The sequence below is a fragment of the Quercus robur genome, chromosome 11 (genome assembly GCF_932294415.1).
Source record: "Quercus robur chromosome 11, dhQueRobu3.1, whole genome shotgun sequence".
Lineage (NCBI taxonomy): Eukaryota > Viridiplantae > Streptophyta > Magnoliopsida > Fagales > Fagaceae > Quercus > Quercus robur.
In genome coordinates this window covers 24,259,926-24,283,681 of record NC_065544.1, presented here as the reverse complement: position 1 = coordinate 24,283,681, position 23,756 = coordinate 24,259,926, and the positions used below count along the sequence as shown (strand labels likewise).

General features: G+C 35.4%; 3 protein-coding genes across 4 annotated transcripts; 1 reads left to right on the top strand and 2 right to left on the bottom strand.

Moving 5' to 3' along the window:
- Positions 1-895: 895 nt before the first annotated feature.
- Positions 896-2,404, bottom strand: LOC126704869 (uncharacterized). Its single transcript, XM_050403862.1, has 4 exons — positions 2,367-2,404; positions 1,802-2,201; positions 1,422-1,653; positions 896-1,335 (listed from the first exon to the last, which is right to left on the bottom strand). Exons 1-4 carry the CDS (start codon positions 2,402-2,404, stop codon positions 896-898), a joined length of 1,110 nt encoding a protein of 369 aa, XP_050259819.1.
- A 5,666-nt stretch (positions 2,405-8,070) lies between these two features.
- On the bottom strand, positions 8,071-8,502 carry LOC126704868 (L10-interacting MYB domain-containing protein-like). The gene is made up of 2 exons (XM_050403861.1): positions 8,338-8,502; positions 8,071-8,253 (listed from the first exon to the last, which is right to left on the bottom strand). Exons 1-2 carry the CDS (start codon positions 8,500-8,502, stop codon positions 8,071-8,073), a joined length of 348 nt encoding a protein of 115 aa, XP_050259818.1.
- A 3,847-nt stretch (positions 8,503-12,349) lies between these two features.
- On the top strand, positions 12,350-16,861 carry LOC126706098 (peptidyl-prolyl cis-trans isomerase FKBP12). 2 transcript variants are annotated; one of them, XM_050405367.1, is made up of 5 exons: positions 12,351-12,549; positions 12,633-12,666; positions 12,762-12,823; positions 13,654-13,706; positions 16,561-16,861. In XM_050405367.1, the coding sequence occupies exons 1-5, from the start codon at positions 12,462-12,464 to the stop codon at positions 16,660-16,662; spliced, it is 339 nt and encodes a 112-aa protein (XP_050261324.1). In that variant the 5' UTR covers positions 12,351-12,461; the 3' UTR covers positions 16,663-16,861. The 2 variants fall into 2 exon arrangements, with proteins under 2 accessions (XP_050261323.1, XP_050261324.1); XM_050405366.1 differs by lacking the exon at positions 16,561-16,861 and having other exon boundaries at positions 12,350-12,549; positions 13,654-13,931.
- Positions 16,862-23,756: the final 6,895 nt, after the last annotated feature.

The following is a 23,756-nucleotide window of genomic DNA, read 5'->3' as shown; positions in this document are numbered from 1 at the left end:
AGGCTGAGAAAGCTTAACCCAAAGGACAAGGTTACGAACTCAGCCAAAGGGAAGGTTTTAATGTGTGCTATGTATGGGGTTAAGGTGGAGATGGTATTTATCTGCAATGTCTTTTCTTCACCCTTCTCTGGTTCTGCAATAGAGTTGTTTAATTTGAATGTTGATGACAAAGGGTTTTGTGGGCTCAAGCTTTTACCGGTTTGCAAACTAGCATTAATAGCGAAATTAGAAATTTATATTCAAGTGGAAGATTTACAGTTTTGAAAAAGCTCGAAACAGTTGATACAAGTGTAAAGAAATTGTATCCCATGATCCAAGGTGGTGTGGACCCTATTAAAGTGGAAGCATTCCAAAATTCCGTTTCAGATTTGTCAAGGAGAGCAGAGGGACTTCCACAGGGACTATAGATCTTCTTACAAAGGAAGTTGATGGCTTTTTTCATGCAGTTTTAACTAGGCGTTATGCTTTGCTATGTAATGGTACTCTGTGACCCAAAGCTAGGTTGCTGCATATGTAGAAAGAGTACAATCTTAATTATGTTGAAGCTATACTCTCTCCTGTATACAAATGGGTTTTATGTTTTCTAGTATTGTTTATCTCTTGTTCAAATAAGATTGGGGTCTATTTATAAGCCCCTTGTAATCTTGACATCTACTGTTGCAATACCCATGAGTTTCACGTGTAACGATTATATACAAATGCATGCTGCAATGGTATTACAATCAAGTTTTGTGAGCCCTCAGTTGTGCTTACCAACAATATAACAAAAAATGGTAATACAATATTGAAGTTTGTGAACTGTCCAATTTGGTCCCCACAAAAAAATTTCCATAATGTCAATGGTATTTTCAACCACACTAAATTTCTATTGTGACAAAAATAATAGTCACCATACTCAATTATCGTCTGCACATATCGATGCTGTGATATTGTCACGAACTTGTTTCATCTCAGGTTCGTCCAAGATTGAGATTGCATGTGCCACGGCATCGTAATGACCTCTCTCGCCCCCTGTATATCTAGAACTATTAACATTATTGTTTATCTCATGTACTCTAACGAAATTGTGAAGAACCATTGTAGCAACAATGATTTTCGATTGACTATGTATACTCTTCCCTAGCATATTTCTCAAAATTTTCCATTTATTCTTCCAAACTCCAAAAGTTCGTTCTATGACCGAACGGAGTGACAAATGGAGATAATTAAATCTGTTCTCTGGACAATGCAGCACTTCATAAGGCTGAAATTCGGGGATGTGGTACCTCTCCCCCTTATATGGTGCAAGGAACCCTTTCTTCATAGGGTATCCTGAATCAACAAGATAATACTTTTCTATAGATGAAAACGTTTATTACATTAGCATTTTCACTACATTAATACATACTTTAATACTGTAATTAAACTGCATATTTACTAACCAGCTGGAGCTTTTGGGAAGTTGTCACTCTCATTATTGAGGCAGCTTAAAAAAATCCTCGTGTCTTGCGCTGACCCTTCCCATCCAACACATGCGAATGTGAATTTCATGTCAAAGTCACACGCGCACATGCAATTTGTTGTGGTGATCCCCTTCCTGCCATAGTACGGGTGTTGCTCCTCATCTGGTATGACCATGGAGATGTGGACCCCATCAATCGCACCAATGCAATCCTAACCAGTGCAACAAAAATCAAATGTGAAATTAAATACATGGTATAACCATAAAGATAATTGAATAAAATCAAGTGAAGATACCAAATTCAGAAAGCACCTTGAAATGTGGCCAATATCAACTTGAATGCTGAATATGTTGTGGCACATCTTGAAATGTACGATCAACAGGCTTGATAATGTCCGGTGCCATAACGGTGGCTAACAATTGCTGAAATCTTTCCTGTACCCATCTGTTACCATCAGCATGACCAAGTACCACCAATGTTATTGCCAAAGACTCTTCCAAGCAAATTCTTTTGGTACCGTTATATCCATACTGGCGCAATGTATTACACAGTTGTCCAAACACATGGCTTGACATTCTAAAATTTCTTCGACATTTCTCCTCATTTCTAGTTAATGTATACTGTACCCATTCATACCCACTTTGTATATTCGTATGCAATGGTATTTTGGTCATATAGGTATTCACGTAAACTGCATATGAACACCCTGCTATATATTCTGCGAGTACAATGTCGTCGCTTAGGTCGAAGTCATTGTCCCTGCATATGTACAAATACTAATGTGATACTATAATACATAGGTTAGTAAAATAAAAATAAAAATGTAGGCTAAATTAACAATCCTAAGTATATGCTTTCATGATTTCATCTAAGATTTCTACAAATTGTATATTCACATCTAGAGGGGAAAGTATAGAAACTTACTGGTGCTGGGAATCAGATGAGTCGTTTAGCAAATCCATCCTTTTGTATACCTTGAGTCTACATTAATGCCTATTTCTCCTTGTATATCCCAACACAACAAAAGAAACTCTCAACACTTAGGTGGAAGTATAAAATATTGAAATACATATATTTAATTATTATCTCTACTTGCTTACATATATATATATATATATATATATATATAGAAGTTTCCCAAAATGCATAAGCAAATTGATTTAAAACATTGAAATACAAAACCAATTCCATTGAACATCATGTCAGATATTAATACTTAAGCATTAGTAGAATAAGGAAAGCATGAAATGGAAGCCTTACTCCAATAATCAAACGATTGCATATAAGCATGAAATGGAGGTCTTACTTCCCTTGTTTTACATAAGTGTTGTAATTACTACTGCTGCAATGATATAAAATAATTTTATACAATGGGATGGATGTGGAGGGTAGTAAGGTGATGAAATTACTAAAATAATTCCACATTATAAGCATAATATATTACTTTGTAATTCTTTTACGACAATGATACCATTTTATGACTATTTAGGTAGAATTTGGTCAATCTAAAGGATTTATCCTTAAAATTCCTTTCAGATGATTAGTAGGTGGAAAGCATTTGTATGTCCTTTACAATGGCCTGCTAGGATTGAATAGATGAAGATCCACCCGTGATTAGAATGAAAAATTTTTAATTCCATTTCTTGTTTTAGTCCCTTTATTAACTCTCTCTCACATCTTCAAAACTCTAGGCTCACTGACTCCATATAGCATGTTCAATCTAGTAAATCATTCTTTCTATTTTCCCAAACAACCATGTACTATGACAAACACTATGTTTGTGTCTTTTAATTATTATTGAGAGGTTTTTCCTTTTCCTATATCAAACAACAGGATCCGAACCCATGGCATCTGCTTCATGAAGGTTGTAAAGAATCAGAAGAATAAGATACTTGTGGTTTAATAGATATTCAAATTCAGCAACACGGAATAACATGACATGTACCAATAATTCACTGTCCCTAATTTTAACCCAACAATAAGTGATGCTTGGAAAAGGCCCATATATCGTGTATTTGGAATAACAGACCTACAGAGGCTTTTTAGTGTCATCTATTCAATGGTGTAGAAACAAAAACATTGGCATTACTTTAGATTAATAACTATATACAAAGATTGAACTCAACCTGCATAGCTCTCTCCTGTAATATAAAAGTCTCTTCCTTTGAACTGAGGAAAGCGCTCAAGGCACTTCAATAAAAATGCTAGAGAGTCCTTGGTTGCAAACCAGAAAATGATGAATTTAAGGTACAAAAGCTAGCAACAATAATAAACTGTTCAAAGCAGAAGCACAAAATTAAGGGTGTGTTTGGATAGAACTTATTTTGCTGAAACTGAAAATTGAAAACTGAAAACACTGTAGTAAAATAATTTTTAAATGTGTGAATAGTACCGTGGGACCCATTTTTAATGAAAAAGTTGCTGAAAAGTGTAATTTGTGGGTCCGTGAACAGTGCATATGTGCACTGTTCACTACAGAAAGTCAATATTTGCGGTTACTGTTCAATGAACAGTAACCGCATTACTCCAAAACAAAACGCGTGAAAAAAAAAAAAAAAAAAAAAAAATAGAAACGCAGGAACAAGAAACGCAACGCAACTTAAGTCGAACCCAAACACACACTAAATAATCCAAGCAATACCAGTTTTTTTATCTCCATTATTCAGCACATCGGAGGAAGTGTTCGAATAAGAAAAACCAACTCCAACAGGAGAATCAAGAAATATTTATATATATTATCAGAACTATTACTTTATTTGAAACATTTGTAATTGTTTCAATCATGAAAAAAAAAAAAAAAAAAAAAAAAAAAAAAAAAAAAAAAAAAAAAAAAAAAAAAGTGTGTCATTTTGTAGAGTCTAACCTACTCTGATATGGTGCTTCACTATATAGGACATGTAGCATCAATAAAAATATAACTAAAGATCTCATGTGATAATTCACTAACATATTTGCTCGTTTCAGGAAAGATTTATATAGTATCTTTGCTCCAGAAAACTCTCTTGCTATCCTCTGGATTTTGGGGAGTATTGCATCTTAATTTTGCCACTAAACTTTTAAGCCCTTAAGCTTTCAGTTCAGTTTGATGTCCAAAATAATAAGATTTGAGGTTTTCTCTATACTACAATCTTTGTTGTAGCATAACAAACTCCGACTTCTAACCATGGCTTTTGCTCTGTCACACCATATCCATTACTTGTTCCTTCTTTGGCTGCTTCCCCCTTCCACTTTGGCTCAAACTAATGCAAACAATAGCTTGGGATCTTATCTCATTGCTCTTGATGATAACTCTTCCTGGAATCCACCATCTGGTGAGTTTGCTTTTGGATTCCGACCAATTTTTGCTATAAACTTTTTACTAGCTATATGGTTTGACAAAATCCCAGAAAAAACCATAATTTGGTCAGCCAATGGAAATAATCTAGTCCAAAATGGATCCAAAGTTGAGCTTACAACAGGTGGCCAGCTAGTTCTCTCCGACACAAATATGCAGCAGGTTTGGGCTGCTGATGTTGATGCTAGTGGAGTTAACTATGTATCCATGCTCAACACTGGGAACTTTGTGCTTGCAAGACAAGATTATGTCAACTTATGGGAAAGCTTTAACTCTCCAACTGCCACCATATTGCCAACTCAAGTACTAAATCAAGACAGCATACTTGTTTCTCGTGTATCAGAAACAAATTAATCAATTGGAAACTTCCAATTTCTTCTACAATCCGATGGAGATCTTGTACTGTCCCTTTTTGATGTCACACTTAATTTTGTGAGAAGTATTGGGAAAGCAATACAATGGGTACTGGCATTCAGTTTCTTTTCAACCAATCTGGCAACATCTACATTATGGCAAGAAATGGAACTCTACTGGACCTTATATCAAAGAACCCAGTTTCAACAATAGATTTCTTTCAGAGAGGAACTTTAGATTATGATGGAAATTTTAGGCAATACATTTACCCCAAGGCCAATGGCACAAGTGCTGGAGTGTGGCTTCTAGCATGGTCAATTACATCTAACATTCCTTCAGATATATGCTAGGCCTTCTCACTATATGTTGGTGCAGCACCTTGTGGATTTAATAGCTATTGAACACTAGGTTATCATCAGGAACCAATCTGCAACTGTCTACCAGGTTATGCTTATCTGGATTCAGATAATAAGGTAAAAGGATGCAAGCAAAACTTTGCTCCACAAACTTGTGATGAAGGATTGGAGCAGTCAGATCAACATTTCTATATCACAGTCACAGAGTTGATTAACATGGATTGTCCACCCAATGACTATGATTATCAAATAGTCAGTGAGGATGCATGCAAAAATTCTTGCTTAAGTGATTGTTTTTGTCATGTTTGGTTGTACTATTTTAGTCTAGCACTTGAAGCATACTTAGGTGTACTGTTTTAGATACTAGCTTGTTTGTTTCAATGTAGAGATATGTAATCTCTTGTCAATTCAGTAATTTCTTAATGCAGCTACATAAAAATTTTAGTCCCATTTATGGTTCAAATCAGCATTTTCCCTTCCCAATTCTTTTCTAATTTCATTTTGGAATATTATGTATAGAATAGAAAAAAAATGTCCCTCAAAGAAAAAAAAAATATCAATTGATAGCTTCTACTAATACACATGAGTAAAAAATTTCACTATCGGAGTCAATGAGTCATGCCTCAAGAGAAAGGCAGGGGAAGATTGAAACTAGAGATATGAATTTTATAAGGCTTTAAGATTGGCAACTGCAGAAGAATAAAAGTAGTTTGAGTAAACCATAAGGAATACCTTGATGTGATTTTATCATTCCAGAAAATGTAAAGCACAAAAGTGCAACATGTAAACAATAGTCATGCCAGTAAGTAGTAATGTTCAACCAATTAGGTCCTCATAAGTAGAAGATGAACAAAAGAAAGAGTCTTTAAGGAAAGAAGCATATATGCCTAACAAAAATATTGAAATTAACCAAAATACCTATTAGTGACTTCAGCCAATCCTACTACAGTTACATTTCAATTTATATCTTGATGCACCCCTTAATGCAACAGCTGATGCACCCTGATGCAGCACCTGATGTACTTTGATGCAGCACCTGATGCAGCGACTAATGCAGCCCTGATGCACCCCCTGAGTTTGAGTCTGAACTGCAAAATAGATATCCTACAACCATGTTAAAATCATGTTAATACCATGCCTTGAAAAGGAAGTTTAGAAATCAATGTTCAATGTTACTGCCAATATGGGCTGTGTGAACAATAGGGGCACAAAAATAGTAGGGGTTGTGTGAACAGTACCAGTGACTACTAACCAACACTCTCATATACACTCATAGCTTCTCTTACTGTGTATATACACTCATTAGGGTGTAAAGGTTGACTAATAAATGGCTGCAATCAGTCAAACAACCAGCCTTGGAGTTCAATTTGTACAGCCTAATATGTAATACTATGCTATATATATTTTTAATATAAATTATGACTAAAAGGTTTGTACTGTGACTAGAGGAGTTAATAAGTAAGAAAACTCTTTGTTAGCATAGAGGAGTTAATAAAAATGTGACTATTATATGTATGTGAGAGCACAGTCAATATTGCACAGGGCTGGAAACAATATTGCAACCCTGTTTGACTGTGCAACCAGCCATAACATTGTTTTTCCAGCCCTGTTTGACTGTGCAACCAGCCATAACATTATTTTTTCAGCCATTGCACAGTCAAACAGGGCTGGTTGCATGGTCAAACAATGTTATAAGGAGAAATATTGCACAGTTCAACAACCAACCCTGTTTAATACAAATGGCTAAAATCAGTCAAACAACCAACCGTGGATAAATATATTGACAGAACCAAAAAAACAACCACAACACATAGAACTTGCTTCAAGGATAATATATATCCCATGACTTCTTCTTGCCAAACATAAACGACCATCATCAAAGTTTACCACAAATAACAATGCATAACCATCAAAAATACAAAAAAGATAGCTAAAAGAGGCATTGGGAAAACATATATAAATATACCGAGAAGTTGACATAGGAATGATGAGCATTGTCTTACATACACACCCATGGTAAGCTTTAGTTTCTACCAATAAAAAAAAAAAAAAAAACAATAGTGCAACAAGTACAACACTGAAAATCCGATTACTACACCAAGCCCGTGTTCCTATCGAGACAATTTTCTTTCCTTCAGTCAATATAAAATTCAGGGTGCCTTTGGTACTCTTTTTCTAGCCACTTCAGTTGGACATCCTTGTTATCGCCAAGTGCAGGAAACATGTGCCTACTCCACTCTTTTTCCATGAAGTAGATGGTGCTGAACAGATGAAGGTAATGACCCGAGTACACCCCTGGAAGACTCAACACCATGTCCAAAATGGCTTTAACTTGAGTAGTTGCTGTGGAAGCAATATCCTTACGTGTACTTACACTTCTACTCTCAACAATAACATTTGAGATGCTCTTCAAAGAGTCGGACATCTCTTGCGCAACTGAATGCTTTTTTATTTATTTCTTGTACATTGGCTTGAAAAGGTGGACACTAGTTGCCAAGCCTTTCCCCTTACTCACTACTGGTCCTGCCCTCGATGATGATGGACCTTCAACCTCCATTGCGTCAACATTCACAAACGGTTCACATTAGGGGTCAACAAATTCTGTGCTATCAGCAGAGTCCCCAGACCCTTCGGTGGTTTCCTTTGGTAATTGACCGCTCGTGCAGAACGCATTTTTCCCCGTTGCAACCGTGCCTCCATACATGATGTTCAGGTAGTCACGATTCGGCAAAACTTTATTTTTAAAGGTTTTTGCAATGGGACATGCCTACGTGTGGACAACCAGTAGTTAGAACACAATAATATAGTTGTAGACAATAAAGAATTTCATAATTATGTAACGTGAATTAACCGCAATCTTTTGAGTCCACCACTCATCAGGGGCCTCAAGCATCCCAGTTCCAGCATCATAACCCAACCCAGTCTCATTGTCAAAACACTGGTTATAATCCTTCCACCCTTTTTTCAGATGATCCCATTTGTTTTTAATCTGAAGGTGAGTCACCACTTTTCCCATGTTACCCAACTGCTCAATCACGTTGTCAACCCCAATTTTGGTCAGAAATCCTCATTTCCTCTGGCCGGCTAGGACTTGAGCAGCACAGAACTGACAAAAAGCTTGTAGATCCTTAGGGTCATTCCAAATACAACAAAGGCTTACACGAAGGATCAAGAAACCTACTTTTATACTGTCATGGAAAACACATAAAAAAAAGGCACAAACATTGAACACAAACAGATCGGAGAAAACCACAAATTGATGAAATGCCTCATTGACGCATTTCAACAAGTAGTTTGTGTGCATAATCATAATCAGTTAGGCAAAATGAAAAGTAAACTCATACATATATCCAAATACAACAGAGGTTTACACGAAGGATCAAGAAACCTACTTTTATAGTGTCATGGAAAACACATAAAAAAAAAGGCACAAACATTGAACACAAACAGATCAGAGAAAACCACAGATTAATGAAATGTCTCATGGAAAACAATATAACCACACCAACAGATCAGAGAGCATGAGAAGTTATTTGACTCTTACCGGTGAATGCGGAGACCCACAGTGGCAGCAACGGTGTCCACAGCGGTGGCAATGGTGTCCACAGCGGAGAGGAGGTTCGCTCGAGTGAAGGAAGAACAGAGGGGAGTGGTTCAGAGAGGAATGCGTAATGGGTTTCTGAGTTCCTTTCCTTCTCTGTTTTGATGGTTTTGTGGTTTGTGGGTAGGTGCAAAGCATTGAAGACGATTCGGACGGAGCAACAACCAGCATTGAAGGCATTGAACCAAGGTAGTTGAGAGAGAGAAGAAAAGAAAGCTTTCAGGTTTGTGAAAATAGTTGTTGAGAGGCAGCGCACCGTTTTGATGGGCATCAGAACAGCTGTGTGGTTTTGTTCACACAGTATGCTCACAAGAATGAACAGGACGCGCAAGAATGAACAGGACGCGCAAGACCGGTTTTAATGAAACGCTGCATATCTGTGATGAGAATGAAGCAGCTTATTTTCAACGCATAAGAGCCTGGTCCATGAACAGTACAGAACGCTTTGGATTAATAAAATGGTGCGTTGCGAATCCATTTTTTGTGTTTCCCAGCTTTCAGCTTTGCGTTTCCCATTTCCACGTTTTGTAGTGTGGGTCCCAGCAATTTATATCAAACGTAAACGCAAACGTGGATCCAAACTGAGCCTTATTCTTCATTATTTGTCATCATTCATGAAATGATATTAACCTTATAGAAGATTTATTTATTTTATTAGCATGACTGTTGTTGAAATTAAGAGAGAGGGGAAAGAAGAGGGAGAAGAATACATTGTTTGCCTTCTGTATATTATTTGTGTGTCCCGTACATTTACAAATGATCTTTATAAATATACAATAGAAGTTGATTTGAGGGGCCCTTAATTATGTTTAAATGAAGAATAGGTGCATTTGAGCATGTGTCAAAAGCATATATGGCAAATGTCACAGCTATATGCTAACATCTCTCTTAATCTTGTGGTAGAGTGGAGAAAATCATTTGGATTTTGGAAACAAGATCACGAAAGTGGTTAGGCAAATGTTTTGGATAATGGAAGCAAGATCACCACCAAAGCAGTCAAGCAAATTTGATTTGGTGAAGATGTGTGCAAGTTGGTCTTCAAAAAAATCGAGTGGAGGTGGAGACTATACTACTAGAAGTATTGTCGAATGAAGTGACAATTAGGCTGTGTTTGGTTGGATGTAAAATATTTTCCGGAAAGGAAAATATTTTCATGATAGGAAAATATTTTTAAGTGTTTGGTTGCATTCCAAAAAATATTTTGGAAAATATTTTCTGGTGTTTGGTTGTATTCTTGAAAATGCTCTAGAAAACCCATTTTTATCATGTTTCTCACATTTTCTCAGCTTCCAAACAAATATATCATCAAATCCAACAAAACCCAAATTCTCAATACCTAACAAAAAAAGATTCATTAAATCAGAGATCAACCCAAAATCAGAGAACAACAAAACAAGAACCATCCACGCCACCACAACAACAACAAGAAAATCAGAGATCAAAGAGAGCAAGCGGATTGGCAATGAGATCGACCTAGAGCAAGCAGATCGGCGATTCGGCGGGACGATCTTGGGTTTGACGAATGGTGCGACGATTTCTGGGTTCGCGACGATCGGTGGCGAATGGGTTTGACGATTTCTGGGTTCGCGACAATCGATGACGAATGGGTTTGACGATTTCTGGGTTTGTGATCTGAGGAATGGGTTCGACGACGCGATCTCTCTCTCTCTTTCTCTCTCTCTTTGGGCATTGCTCGACGAATGAGCTCGGTCTTGGGTTTTCTGGGTTCATCGAAGCTCTTGGATGTGGATCAATCTCGCCTTTGCCAGTGCTGGGGTGCTGGTGTGATCTCTCTTCCTTACTGTTTCTCTCTCTCTTCTATTTTCTTGGGGCGGAAGTGATTTGAAGTGAAAATGAGAACGAAAATTATTTTCCGCCCTCTCAACCTTATTTTACGGTCAAACTGAAAACATTTTCAGTTTGACCGAATTTTCAGTAACAGCCAAATATCCACTTTTCCGGAAAAGCATTTCCGGAATCAGTTTGAAGGCAAAACAAACTGAGCCTTAATCTTAATATGCCTTGTTTGTTCATAGAAGACTTGTATGCACTGTGGATAGACTATCACATAACAGTGTTGTGCTAGTGGGCTAAGGAGTGCTCAAATAAGTGAGAAGACATGTACTCACATTCGAATTGGGTTTTATATTTAAAAGCTGTTGTCAAGTTGGGTCCAATAAAAAATCCATTTTGGAAAGATTACTTATTGTGGGGAAGATTGGTTAAGTTTCTTGGGTTATAAAGGCACTTGAGTTAAAGATCCACCGATAACATTTAGTATGCATTTGGCATTGGTTTAAAAAGTCAGTTTTTATTTTTACTATTTAACTTATTTTTGATACTATTTATTGGTTCCATTGCACTTTTTGGTACTATTTATAGGTTTCACTGTACTATTTCAGCTATCTTTAAGCTTTATGTACAATACTTTTAGCAAAAAAGTTTTCAGTTTTAACCAAATAAGTTGTTTACAGACAAACACTTAGTATTCTTAGTCCTACAATAATTGTATTTTCATGTAAAACAATATCAAGTGAGGATTTTTAGTTACACTTAAAAACCTTATGGAGTTAAGTGTTACACAATCAATGGTATTTATACATAAAATAATACCAAAATCAAGAGATTTTGTATATTAGGAAAACTATAGGAATTTTTGTGCATTTTTCCTTTTTTTTTTTTTGGTAATATCTAAATAATTGCTAAATCTATATTAATTCTTTATCAAAACAATACTATGAACACATCCAACTTTACAACTTGTTGAAGTAACGAATTATGAGTGATGAGTCTATGTACAAAGTGTTCATCACTCACCGAGCAATTCAGCATGTACATTTATTTTTTATCAACTCGGGTTGCTTTCTGCTTTGAAAGAAAAAAAAAAAAAACCTCCGGTTGCCTAAAATAAACTAGCCTTATCACACGCACTTTGCGTGTGTGATAAGGCTTTTTTTTTTTTTTTTTTTTAAGTGGTTGTAGTAAAAAAAAAAATCTATGTTTTTATTTATTTATTTTATATATATAATTTTTATTTTAAGAATCTAATTTATAAATGAATAAATAAATTTGAAAATCATCAGGAAAGTGACCCTATTTTTTAGGTAATGTTTTAGTGAAAGTTAGAATTATATTGTTATCGAATTGTCCTTTAATTTATCTCTATTTAAACATAAGGACGTTGAGGTATTTTAGAACAAAAAAAATCCGGTTTAAACAAGAAACCCTTAAATGGTAGGACAGATAAAATAAATAAATAAATCTCATCTAAAAAAAAAAAAAAACACTTATAAAGCGTGTGAAGGGGCAAATCGAGGTCGAGTGTTGGATCGAACAAAACCCTAAATCAAAGAAAGCAAAGACTGAAAACAAAGATGGGAGTGGAGAAGGAAGTTTTGAGACCCGGAACCGGTCCCAAGCCTGTACCCGGTCAGAACGTCACCGTCCACTGCACTGGCTACGGTTACCCTCTCTCTCTCTCTCTCAACCTTTTTTTATTTATTTATTTATTTATTATTATTATTATTTATTTATTTTTTTTTCAGGGAAAAATGGTGATCTCTCTCAAAAATTTTGGAGGTAAGGATCGTACTACCTTTTTATTTTTGAAAATTTTGATTTGAATGAGAAGTCTTATTTACTAATATATTTCATATTTGTCATGGTTTGTTTAGTACAAAGGATCCTGGGCAAGAGCCATTCAGCTTCAAAATTGGCCAAGGTTCTGTAATTAAAGGTAACTCTACCGATTTTGTTGTTTCATATTCTATGTTCTGCAAATAAAACATAGGCAAAATTACAGTTTTAACCTTCTAGTCTAGGGGTGTAACAAACTAATGTGGAATGACATTGTGTTTGGAATTTAATATAGGCTAGGCGTTTAATTTGTTGATTTTGAAACCACAAAGTTTATTTTGTTACGACCACAAAGTTCTGACCAGTTAGTGTCATTGGGTTGCTTTCTTGTATGATTTTGTTGTTTAGTCTGATAAGTTTAGCAGTATTTAGGCAATGAACTCTGGCTCAAATGATGTCTCATTTACTTGTAAAAGGAAGGTAGGGAATGAGGTCGTGGGTTCGAGATCTAGTATATCCGTGTGTTGTCACAAAAGTTTAGCAGTATTTGGTTTATGGGTAGAAAGATAGGCTTGATACTCCAAATTGAAGCTTGACCTTGTTTTGTCCCATCAACCTTGATCACCCATTTTCTCTTCTCTGTTGCTCTTTGCCTGATAAAATTTGCCAATCTGCTACTGTTGTTGATTAGGTGGAAGGTCTGAATATTCGGTGCTGTCGTATGAGAACTAATGGTTAAACATTGTAGCAAGTTACATATTTTCTATATGGATCAAATGTCTCAAGATAAATGATATGACCACTATGTTCTGTTTTTTCATACAGTTTAAAGAGAATTCACTATAAATAGCCGAATGGCAGATTTATCGTACAACTTGAATTTTTTTTTTCCTTCATATTTCATGTTAAGGAGTTCATTCTTTTTGGTTTAGCAGATTTATAGAGTATACCTTTGGAAGTAATTATTTTTCCCTTTGAACCAATTTGTAGGATGGGATGAAGGTGTGTTGGGAATGCAATTGGGAGAAGTTGCTCGTCTGCGGGTAATAATCAATTTATGTGCTACTTTTACTATTTCAAATTTCTATATTTTTGTACATCAAATGGAATCTGAAAGTATTTTGAAGTTCAATGGTGTCATCTTTGGAAAACTTCCATTATGGGACATGGTGTCATCTTTGGCATGTTTCACTTGTTTGTCATTTTTGGGGAATGAACATTATGAACTTTCTCATAGGTTGCGATTATATTAGCACCATACACATTTTTTGTAACATGAGGTCCTGGATCAAACCTTTTTTTCTTTCTTTTAACTGTCTAAAAAATTTGTATGTTCTGCATATTTGTTGGATTAATGTTCTTGATACATTCTTAACTAATGCCCTAGGCTTTGTGTGCTAAACTATGGAACCGGTTTAGTTTTTCATATAAATTGCTCCAAAGTTGAAACCTGATCAAATTGGTTTTATTTGATATCCAACTGGTCTATATATGAATTATATAGTTTTGGTTAATATGAAATTTCTCAAAAGTCTGATTGAAACTTTTTTAGTTTATATCTATTTTGTTTATACTCTATAGTGAACTTAACACACACACACACACAGACTATATTATGAAGAGCCACAGCATTTTAATGACATAAGTTGGTAATTATACAACCAAGAAAACCACACACATTAACTATATTGTTTTTCTTCTCACATACAACAACAACAATAATTAAACCCTAGTCCTAAAATTTGCAATTGCCACATCTGATTTGCAATGTCTCATTTGTGAATTATCACCCTTTTCTTCATTTCTGCTATGAAAAATTTATTGTTGAAGCCTTATTATAAACCTAATCCTTTCTATCCTCCTGGCTTATATTTATAATTATAATGTTGAAAGTTCAAAATTAATTGGGAAGGAATTTTTTATTTACTTTTAAAAGAAGGAAGTAGTTTTTGTAGGAATATTTATCTGGAAATGTAAAATTTAAAATATCTTTTGGGTGGGACTATGTATGCTTTTAAAAAAGTGAATATTTAAAATTTGTTTTGGTGGGAATGTCCATTGGAAAGATTAAGAATTTGAAGTTGATTTTTTGTGGGTATCTGCTCCAGTTCTAAATGGAGCAGAAGTTGAATTTGAAGGGTTTTATTTTAGAACTAGTTCTCTGAATCAAAAAATTTGGTCTCAATTATATTTTACAGTGTCTAGGTTTGTTTTGTTTTCATTTTAGTCCATAATGTTCAATTTTGTCCTTAAACTATGAGACCGTGTTCAATGTGGCACTTCCATCCACTAGCTAGTTACTGTTGAAAAAATGTAGTTTTGAAATTATTTCTCATTTTGCCCTTAATTCCCTTCCCCCCCCCCCCCCCCCCCCCCCCCACCCCTTTCCATCTGCCCCTTTCACATTACCTTGCCCACCACCGGCCTCTTTTATATAGTTGAATTTGCAACAGTTTTTGCCTTAATTTTATATAAAAATTTTCCCCTGATTCTTTAACTCAGATCACCTATCTCATGCTATTGTTCTCCAAACTAGAGGGAAATAAAAAAGGATTAGGAAAATGAAATCCTATTCTATTGAAGGAGGAATTTCTGGAATTGTATATCAGGATGGCTTTTTCACACACTGGCAAAAGATATTGTAAAGAAAAAAGAACATAGAAAAATGAATGACTACCGAAGGAAAAAAAAAAAAGCGATTAACCCACCCCCCTGGATATGATTGATATTGGAATTGAGAAGTATTGGGCTTTCGTTGGAGTAAGCAGAAGATTGGAACTTTTCAATGCAGCCAGTGGGATTAACATCTTCAATGATGTAGCTGTCAAACTTTGTAGGTTCCAATTAGCTTAAATGGTTAAGCCTCTTGTCTTCAAATAGGAAATTAGGGCTTCAAACCCTACCTACACCAAAAAAACCAATTGGTGTCTTGGCCTAATGGTAAAAAGCAATCATCATAGAGCGGACGCCATAAGTTGAAATTCTGTTGTATCTATCGGGCAGCACAACCTATTTTGATAGATTACTGCTGCACCTACAACATTCAGTCAAATCCAAGCTACCTCTGCCTGACACATGCTGCTGTCGATGCACCAAGCCAAATCACCACTACCATCATTGAACCTCCATCAAAGCCCATTGCTGGCCAAGGCTTCAAACACAGCCAATCCTGCTTATAACACATATACACTGTCAATTTACATCTATATCAACGCTGCTGAATGCTCAAACCGCTACCCCAATTTCCCTTCAACCCATTGGTGGCTGCTCATCATCCCAAATTGCCTCCAACCCGTTGCTGTTAGGCATCAGCACATCACTCCAAATCGCTTTCAACCCACACCCACACACAACCAACAACTCAAACTGAGAGTGAAGCTTAGTTTGGCTAGAGTAAGAAGTAGAGGAGTGGGGTGGCTAGAGGAGAAAAGAAAAGTGAAAAAAAAAAAAATAGAGAGAAAAAAGGGGGGGGGGGGGGTGTGGAGTGTTTAGGTAAAATGGGAAAGAATATGGTTCTACATTGTTTTGGGGCCTTAACAGCAGCCCAGTTGAAGGATGACATCAAATGCAGTTTGGAAGTTTAGGGACAAAATTGAATTTCAGGGATCAAAATGTAAAAGACCCAAATTTAGAGTCTAAAATTTATCATTGAAAACATTGACCTGGTTCTATTATATGCCAAACACCACCCTAATTTTGAATTTCTTTCATTACTTAACTCGACATCCTAAATTGTCGCTACTCATAACCTTATAAGCTGTTTCTCTGCCTCTTCAAGATAATTGCTTTAAGGTTACAAGTCCATTGTATGTCATTTTGCTTTTCATTTGGCATGCATTTTGTGAGTCATAACAAGAAATATTCCTTATCTTGTGTTCCTGTTTGATAATTTTTCAGTGCTCTCCTGATTATGCTTATGGTTCTTCTGGCTTTGCTGCTTGGGGTATAAAGCCTAACTCTGTCCTAGTTTTTGAGATTGAAGTCCTGCGTGCGGAGTGAAAACTCTCTGGGCAGTTGGTAGCTGTCAGTAAAACCATATCGTTATTCAGAATAACTTGCCTTGCAATGAAGATGTATGAATATCATGTCATAAGAATGTTATATTCCACTATATGATACATTAAGATGCTTTTTATGGAAAAACTTATGAGAAAACGGTATTACTCTATATGTTCAGTGAATTTCAGCTGCGTGCCAATTGCTGTTTTAAATTAATTGCTCCGTCGACACAGGCATAATTTTCTGACTAGGAGGGCACCAAGTTCTTGCTTTGCCTAAAATATGTCTCCAAAGGACAATAGCTTGGGTGAAGCAAGGTGCCAATTCTAAATATAGCTATTATATTTATAATGAAGTCAATTCATATGTATCTAATGTTTATCAGGCATGGTATGATTTTTTCTATTAATTAATCTCTGAATAGACTTGACAACTAGCTTGTTGGGCTCTTAGGACTGATCCAGGAAGTGAAGAGATGGTGAACATTCCTCTTCGGCTACAATTAGATGCCCAGCGCGCTATAGAATGGACTAGTTCGTTAGCATGCCTTCCGAAAAGAAGAGAGATACGTCTTGTCATCTTGATATCGAACTCGACGTGTTATTATTTCCTATTCTCAAAATGTTTGCAACTAACTCTGAGTCTTGTCATCTTGATATCAAACTCGACATGTTTTCATTCCTATCCTCAAAATATTTGCAACTAACTTGAGTAAAAAATTGAATGGATTGGTCTCCTTTCCACTGAATAGGACTATTATAGATTAACTTTGAACCCAATTAACATGGAGGTTTAAGCTTGAAATCTAGGAGGGAAGGAACCCAAGGTTTCTCCATCACATAACATCCAACCACATTTCCTTCTTTTAAGCAAACTCCCCTTTGCGATAAAATCTTACTGCCCAAAATAGATTTCCACTGCCAATAGCATTTTTCAGGAGCTCTAGCTTTCATGAGTTGCCTCAGATGTATTTCAATTTAGAATCTTCACCCAGCATATCTTGGTCAGGTAGCATGTTTCTACTCATTTTGGCTACAAGTGCTTTATTTTATGTCTTTCACGTGTCTCATCCCCAAACCTCCAACCCCTTTTGTCTTACAATAGTATCCCACGGGGCCACGATTCTAAATACAAGCATTTCTTATTCCCCAACCATTTCAAAGCAGGCAGATTTAGGAAAATCCAAAGAATACGGCAAGTAAAGAGGAGAAATAGGCAACCTCTTTAGATTGGGATAGCACCTCTTCCTTCGACTGTTGATTATTTATTTATTTATTATTTTATTGTTTTATTTTATTTTATTTTTTTAAAATGGGATTACGCATAGGGCTTCTGCTTCTACAGGGTATGAGAGAAGTGTTTGGTACGCGAAGTTACATCCGATTTTAGAGATGCTAATTCCCAAACTTTGAACTTTGTGATGCTTTCTTTTCCCCCCTACAATTTATGCTAGATATTGACTTCTGGATTTGTTGGGGTTTAATGGAAGGGCCATGTATCTTGACTGGAAGGTAGCAAGGCTTTGAGATTAAGGAGACTACCTAGTTCTGATGAGAGTCCATAACTAATGTTCTTGCTTAAGACCATTCTAGATCATTATAAATTAACTGTTTGCCCAAAGAGGAACCAAAATTGTTTTTTAAACTAGCAAATATTAGTAACTGCTGTGCAAATAGAAGATGCCCCATACTGGGACAAGATCTAGATTCTAGACACTTTTAAGCCATTCAAAATATGCTCGATTTTAGCACTTATTATAAAGAGGAAGGGAGAGAGGTCTCCTTGATGAAGCCCCCCTCTCCAGTTAAAAGAAACCATGCAGAGAGCCAATGACAAGGGCAGAGAAATATGAGACTAATATACATTCTTGGACTATATTTATCCTCATATAATTGAAGCTAAAACTTTGAGAATCTTATACAAAAAGCCAAAACTTTATAATATCATGTGCATTCTCTATGTCCAATTTGAGAGTCATAAAGCCCTTCTTCCTCTAGTTTTCTTATTTAGTTGATAACTTGTGTAATGATCAAGTTGTCTTGAATTAGTCATGGGCAGACAAACTTTGAAAGGATCAGCTTAAGTCTTGAAGTCATGATGTTATTTCTCAAAGTCATGTGGGTGATACATTTGAAGTCAGGACTCCAGCTGAAATTTATCAAGTTGTTGAGAATTCTATTTGCTGTCTGTTTAGTTAATTTGCTATCAGTTGGTTGATTTAATGAAATAAGAATTCATGTTATTCGTCATTATGGACAATTTCTCAAAAAAGAAAAAAAGAAAAAAGTGCTGACATAACGCCAGGGTAGGGAGATTTATGGGAACCTAGCCTAAAACTGCATGCTTGATTTCCTTGAAGTAGTTCTTGACAACCACATATACAAACCCTCTCATCACTCATATCTGTTTTGATTTGAGTGTATGGGTCTATGTTTGTATGTTTAAGAGGGTTTCTATATGTGGTTTTTGGGCATAGGTAAGAGGAAAAAAAAAAAAAAAAACTCTGAGACTTGGAGTGGGAAGAGAGGAGAAGTGGTGTTGGAAGTGGGAGGGAAATCAGTCTCTTGCTAGGTTTTGTGGTGTGCATAGGCGTAAAATTTGTTTCTTGCTGGGTTTTGTAATGGTCAATGCAGAGCAATAAAATGAAAGTAGTAGAGAGAGAATGTCAACCGCAGGTACCCTTGTGACCATTTTGTGTAGTGATAGTGGGTAGGCTCCACCATTTTGCCAAAAATTGGAGTTAAAGATTGAGAGATAGAACTTAGATTTGGAACCAAACACAAATTTTAGAGATATTTGAGTTAGTGTGGAAATTGAGATATGAGTTATGGGTTATGAATTTTGAGATATGGGTTATGAGCAAACCAAACAGGGTTTAAATATCACAGTTCTTTCTTTTAACAAATTTTTTTTATAATAATTTAATAGTTGAGCTATAAGGTTCTTGGGAGTTACAATTCTTGTGTTGGGAAGATAATACAGTTTGTTTTTATATTGGTCAATGCATGTATTTGAATATGAACGAACACTTAAGTTGTGTTTGGAAACATGGATTTGGATTTTAAATTAATAAATTTGAAATTAAGAGATTTCAAATCCTTTAATTTTAGGAGTTATTTCAAATCCAAGGATTTTAAAATGTTTAAAATCCTTGGTGGATTTGTCAAATTCAAATCTAAATCCAAATCCTTGACATTTTTAAAATTTTCAAACAAGTTATTTGGATTTTAATCAACTGAACTCAAATTCAAATTCAAATCTAAATGCCAAAATCATGTCATTCAAACATACTATTAAAGAATTTTACCTAAGCTTTACCCTTTCATAGTATCTCTAATGGGCAGGCATTGAATTTGAATATGACCGTGCTCACTAGTCATTACATAAGCAATTCTGTGGACTGAGCTTTCGTGGTCTTGCATTGTCAATTTGAGCCGCAATATGAACTATTTCCTCACTAATCATTACTATCGCGTGGCTTTTTAAATATTAAAATACTGATAATATATGGCTAAAAAGAAAAGGAATATTAACTTTTGACTTAGTAGTATTTACTATTTAACGCATTAAACTAACTTTAATAATATCTTTTATAGTTGAATACTAGTAGTATATAGTCAAAGGAAAATTATTGTGTACTTCCAGAATATCATAATTTTCCTGCCTATGTACTAGAAACCTAATATATACACTTTTAAAAGGATTTCCACAATTGTGCATATTAGATATCCTGTAATGACCCCGTCCCAACTGTGTAGATATTGTCCACTTTGGGGTCCATACCCCTCATGGTTTTGTTTTTCCCCAGGTTGCGATAGGGAAAAGGCCTCTACACATTGAAGGGAGGTCATTCCTTATAAACACATTCTCATGTGCTTTCCTAGGCGATGTGGGATTCCATGGAATGCAAGACCCCCCCTTTTGGGTCACTACAATATTGTGATGCCCCAATTTGATTGATTGTTTGATGTGTGTGGGTGTGTGATGAGTCTCACATCGGATATTTACTAGGTTGAACTGGGCTTTATTAACAACTACAAGGAACCTCAATTGTGACTAGTCCTTTTGAGGTATAGCGCAGATGTGGCTAGCGCTTTTCCTTAGGTCGTTACATATGGTATCAGAGCCGGCCTGGTAATCTCGTGTGGGCTCAGAGACATTACCCCACAAAGTGGGCCCTAATGAGGACGTTAGGGATTTAAGTGGGGGAGATTGTGATGCCCCAATTTGATTGATTGTTTGATGTGTGTGGGTGTTTGATGAGTCCCACATCGAGTATTTACTGGGTTGAACTGAGCTTTATTAACAACTACAAGGAACCTCAATTGTGACTAGTCCTTTTGAGGTATAGCGCAGATGTAGCTAGCGCTTTTTCTTGGGTCATTACATATCCACTATTTGGAGGTTTGGACACTTTACAACTACGAGATTTTCAGTATTGTGTATGTTAAACATCTATGCTTTGGTTAGGTGACACACAATCCAAAAAGAGGTTTGGAAACTTGATATCCACGATTTACTTGGATGATCAAACATCCACAATTTGGTTAGGTAACACAAAACCTAATTGGAGTCTCTCTTGAACAACTACATTAACCCATCTCTTGAATGGTTCAGTTGGACCCTTGGGGAAAAGAGATGGTGAAGTTAGAAGTTGAGCCTTAGCTCTTCCTCTACCATTGGAACCTTTGTTGACCATAGCCTCCATTACTTACGCTCTTGAAGACAACGGAGCCTTGAAGACAACGGAGCCTTGAGAGAGAGAGAGAGAGAGAGAGAGAGAGAGAGAGAGAGAGAGAGAGAGAGAGAGAGAGTTTTTGGTCATATGATTAGTTTATTCATGGATGATAGGAAAAATAATTAGGTGGAATTAGGATAGTTGTTGACTCATCAATTTGCCCAATTGGCCTTTTGTTGTAGCAAAATGAGTTCTAATATTAGGACGGTAATTAAACCAAACTATTTATGAATTACTCGAGTTTGGCTCATGAAAAAAATTTGTTTATGTTTGTTCATTCAGCGAATAAGCCAAGTTTAAACTCATGTTTAGTCTTGATTATTAAACAAACTAAACTCAAGCATAATAATGTGTTTGTGAACAAGTTCCTGAACATGATGCTCGATTTAACTATATGAAATATTATATTTTTATATGTATATTTGTCTAAAAATATAGTTTTGTATAGACTTGAGATTAGATTGTATATTTTTGTAAATAGATTAATATAATATAAAATTATTATTTGTAGTTTATAAATAATATAATTAATCCATTCTTAGTGAAAATTCATAGATTTGTGAATGCGTAAAATATTTTAGTCTTGATTTTTCTATATATATAGGAAAACAATAGGTTAATCAAGTAGCTTGTGAACAAACTCGATCTTATTCAACAACAAAATAAACCAAGTTTGAATATGTAATCTTGTTTAGTAGTGAGCTCGATCAAGCTCAACTTGCATTTGAAATGAAATTAAATGAACAAGTTTAAACTTTTAACGGCTCATTTATGGTCTTAGGTTCAATCTTCTATCCCCATCTTTGACTTGCTTGTTTTATGTTCATGATCAATTTGATATCTATTGAGATGGATAAGGAACCATTCTCTCTTGTTATTGTCAACTATTAATTTATTAAATCGTTATTTAGAGAAAAAGAAAAAGAAGCAATCATGCTTATATATGAGGAGAAATATTGTATGCGTTTACAATATTTTTACAAAAAATCTTATGTGACAAGTTGTTATTGGTTTTAATTTGGGTTTACCGCTAATATCATTTTTATATCCACACACCGTTAACAACTTGCCATCTAATATTTATTGTGAAATTGTTATGATGTAGGATTAGTATCATAATACTCTGGAAATAATGTTCATTTCTCACCTTGAATTAATAAACCCCTTGTTGAATTAAGAAAGCCCTTGTTAGGTAAGAGAAATGGGTATTACTCACTTTTATTTTACTAAGAATTGCTCCATATATATACGGTGGTGGTGGGGGTCAATCAATACACCTCATGCGAAGCACCCTATTTTATTCCAAGACACGTTAAACACGTATTATTATCAGGTCTGCGAAATGTCTAGCAAAATTTGCTTTAGATTGGACAGAAACGTATCTTGCTGATTTTATTTGGATTTCATTGCTTCCGATTAGAAAACATTTATAGAATTTCGTGGCTGTAGAGATAAGGTTTTCTTTTTTCTTTGTTTTTTTCCCCTTTCTTTTTGCTAACGGGTTGTAGATAGGGTTGGACTAACCTTTCTGTGACCCAATGATTATTATCATGGAGCCACATCATATATACATATATAAATATATATATATATATATATGCATATAAATAATTGTAATTTTACACAATATTAATTAAGATATTGTTGAAAATAATGTAAAAATCTATATAAATGCTATTAGTGGACCATCCATTCTATTTTTACGGAGAATTCAGGTTCTATATTCAGATACTACTAAGTTGATAGCTTTTTGTTAGTCTATTCAATTCAAATCAAGCTGCCCATGTTTTAGATTTTTGGTCTTTTAAAAATAAGTTTTCAGGTTGTTTTGTTTTTAGCTCTGTTCCTTCGGTTTTTTGTAATATATTAGCTCTTGAGCAAGATAAAATATTGCCTTCTTGTATGTAGTTTATGGTTCATTTATTAATAAAATTGTTTGATTATCAAAAAAAAAAAAAAAATTGTAATTATTATATTATAATTTCTGAAATAGAAAGTCTGTAGTTGTGTGGCTTCATGGCCTCAGTTCGATTTTGATTTTTGACACAGGAGAAGAGTGCGAAGCTTCAGGCTCACAAATAGTCTTGGGTGGACTCACTCTAACTGGTCAATCAGAACCAGTCTTTTCCAATTTGGTGCCCATTAAGTGTATTACTCAGCAACATACCTTCAGAATATGCAACATACTCACTCACCAGACCACTTCATTTGAAAATTATTGAGTGTCTTCCTCTTAAAGTCAAAACCGAACTGCCAAGACTAAGTCAAGAGTCATACAACACGCAAACGAAGGAGAAGAAACAATGAAACACAGAGAAGACCGCGTAACTTTGTTAACTCGCTATAAATATGCTTT